Raw genomic sequence first — 2,807 nt, forward strand, 5'->3', positions numbered from 1 at the left:
CTCGAATTCCTCGTCTTCGTCGGGCAGCTGAGGCAGTCTACACTGCAGTTCCAGGCTATCGGCGAAAGCCTCGGCCTTTTCCTGGTTCGTGTAAACCACCCCCACACTACCGTGGATTGGAGGAATTTTACGGCGAGCGGTCTGTCGCAGGGCCCTCTGCGTTTTCCAGAGGCTGTTGCCTTGTGGTTCCAGCGACTCCAGGTGCCTAACCCAGTTGTCCTGGGCCAGTTCACCCAGAGCCGCCTTCACCCGTCAGTTTAGTACGTTTAAGTCATGTCTGTGTCGGGGGAGGCGGGTGACAGTGGCAAGCCGTTTCGCATGTCGTCTGTCACGTATTAAGTTTTTTATGTCATCGGGGAGGGTGCCCCGGGGGTTTGTCAGTCGGGGGACAATAGTCTCCGTCGTAGTCTGAGTCAGGGCGTTTTTAATGTCAGTCTCAAGGGAGAGGATTGCCGCCTCCAGATCATGGGTGGTATGTTTTTTAACCTCACTTTTTAAGTTTTTAACATACTATGATTGTTGTTTGATATATTTACAGTCAAATAAATGTTATATTATAATGTCGAAGGTAGAAAATATAATACTACGTATATTTTCTATAATATATACCTATGGTTGTCATTTGAAAATGTTTCTCCTTCATCTTGTAATAAATTCCATGGTTCTATACTTGATTTCTATGAGATTAATTTCGGATGCATGTGAATTATAATATTATCATTCGTACGAATTAAAATATTTTCGGATATCGTACATCGGATTTCGGATGCATGGGACACCGGCCTAACGTACGGCCACAGAATATCCTAAGTTAGGATCTTCTGTGGTACGGCTAATAAAATTATTTTAACTGGGCCGTTAAAAAAACATACAGAATACCAGAATTATTTTTTGCGGTAGGGTTAAAATTAATATTTTAACGGGATGGTTAATTTTACCCTATAAGATACAGAATACAGCTGATAGTCTACTATATCACAAGTTGAATTAATATGTTTAAAATCAAACAAAAATTTATATAGAGTTTTTAGCAAAATTGCTTAACAGTTTTTAACTTTCATTGTAAATTAATATTGCAAACACACCATTGGCCTACTGATTTTTCAGTATTTAAATCCTGTAGGTAAAGTATTTTTTTAATAAGAATGACGTGGGAGATGTATGCTAAATCTGGTGGTAATTGTTCCTAATTTTACAGTTCAATAATCATATCAAAGTACGCATGTTGTCTCCAATTTTGGCATTCTATTATGGGGAGACTATAATTTTTTGATGTTTTTTTTTGTAGCTGGACTAAACTACTAAATTACATTGGCTGTGATGATCCCTCTATAAATTTACATGGTGACAAGTTAAGAGATAAAGAACGAGCAATTTTGAAAGAAAAATTTGCTGTAACTATTTTATTGATAATAATAAACCCTTCTTTATTCGAGAATATTTTAGGGATTCAATAAAGAAATTGATGAAATTGCCAAGGTTCAGCGGGGATATTCGATACCAGATATAGAATTGCGTGAAAGTATAAAAAGGGACAACAAGGAACTAATCATACCAAAATATAATGCTTTTTATAATATGTGAGTATATATTTTTATAATGGACCTCACATTTATAAAACTATTTTACTTTCTAGGTATGCAGGTGCCCAATTTACAAAAAATCCTGAAAAATACATTAAACATAAACCTGATGAAGTTGCCGCAATCATTGATAGATTTTTTGATGTAGCAGCATAGATTTTTAATTTAAGTTTCTTTATATTCTCTTTAAAAATAACGTATGTATAATATATATAAACTGTCAATAGTAAATATTGCAACAAGGAATGAAACTGCCGGTTTTTTTTTAGTGGGTAAACAGTTCACGATTTTTTTAATTTTTTGAGTATATTGCCCCCGTGAATAAATTAAAAAAAATTGTGAAATAAACTCTGCACCAAAAGGTTCAGTTAAGAGTTATTTTTGGCAACCTTAGTAGGAAAGTGCCTTTCCTCCACTGCTCCATTTGGGACGCGGTACTGTTGCAAATCTGTTCAATGTTCAGTCACGGAACTTCACAATTTATGCCTTTTAGGAAAATTCAATTCCGACTTCTTCCATAGCTTTCAGTTGTGCATTGACTTTTTTTTATTTGTGATTTTTGATTTTTTTTATGAAACTTCAAAAACCATATTTAGAGATTTTATATTCTGTTAAGAGGTATAGGTAGACACATAGTAACAAAAATTTTTTTTTTTATAAATCTTGAATATAATCAGATTTTAATAGACAAACTTCGGGAAAGTACTAAACAACAAATTAACATCACTTTGCTCTATGAACATAGGCGCAGAGAGCCACCGTTTATGAGATACAGGGCGTTGAAATTAACGAAAATAAAACGATTTTTTAAATATCTGGAAAACCGATTCATCAAATTTATCCAAATTTGGTACACATTTTTTTTCAAATATTTCTCCTAGTTCTGTGTGCACACAGTTCAAATTCAAAAACCAGTGGCGGAGAAACAAGAATAGCGTGTCGTTATTTAAAGTTAAACTTCTACGCCACTGAATTAATTGGTAATATGAATACATTTTATAACAGTCTGAATCAATCCGAATGAAAAAATATTCCTTTATTCTTGTTGAAAAGTGAATGGTTTACGAGTTATGAAGACATATTCAAGTAAAAAATAGCGTTGAAGTAGGGAAAAATAAAATTAATTTGGCTGGTCCAGATTTTACTAGACAAACTTTGGGAAAGTACTAAACAAAAATTAACATCACTTTGCTCTATGAACATAGGCGCAGCCACCATTTATGA

At 34.2% G+C, this 2,807-nt stretch overlaps 1 protein-coding gene across 1 annotated transcript in view; it reads left to right on the forward strand.

Annotated features, from left to right (window-relative positions):
- The window catches only part of LOC108915244 (exocyst complex component 7), a gene marked incomplete at its 5' end in the record, with an annotated part of 33,612 nt that extends 31,784 nt beyond the window's left edge, over positions 1 to 1,828 (forward strand). The window contains 3 exon segments of the mRNA XM_018721220.1: positions 1,289 to 1,394; positions 1,447 to 1,580; positions 1,637 to 1,828. Of these exon segments, the coding sequence (XP_018576736.1) occupies positions 1,289 to 1,394; positions 1,447 to 1,580; positions 1,637 to 1,739 (343 nt within the window).
- Between the last annotated feature and the right edge of the window lie 979 nt (positions 1,829 to 2,807).

Source organism: Anoplophora glabripennis, unplaced genomic scaffold (assembly GCF_000390285.2).
Source record: "Anoplophora glabripennis isolate ALB-LARVAE unplaced genomic scaffold, Agla_2.0 scaffold1289, whole genome shotgun sequence".
NCBI lineage: Eukaryota > Metazoa > Arthropoda > Insecta > Coleoptera > Cerambycidae > Anoplophora > Anoplophora glabripennis.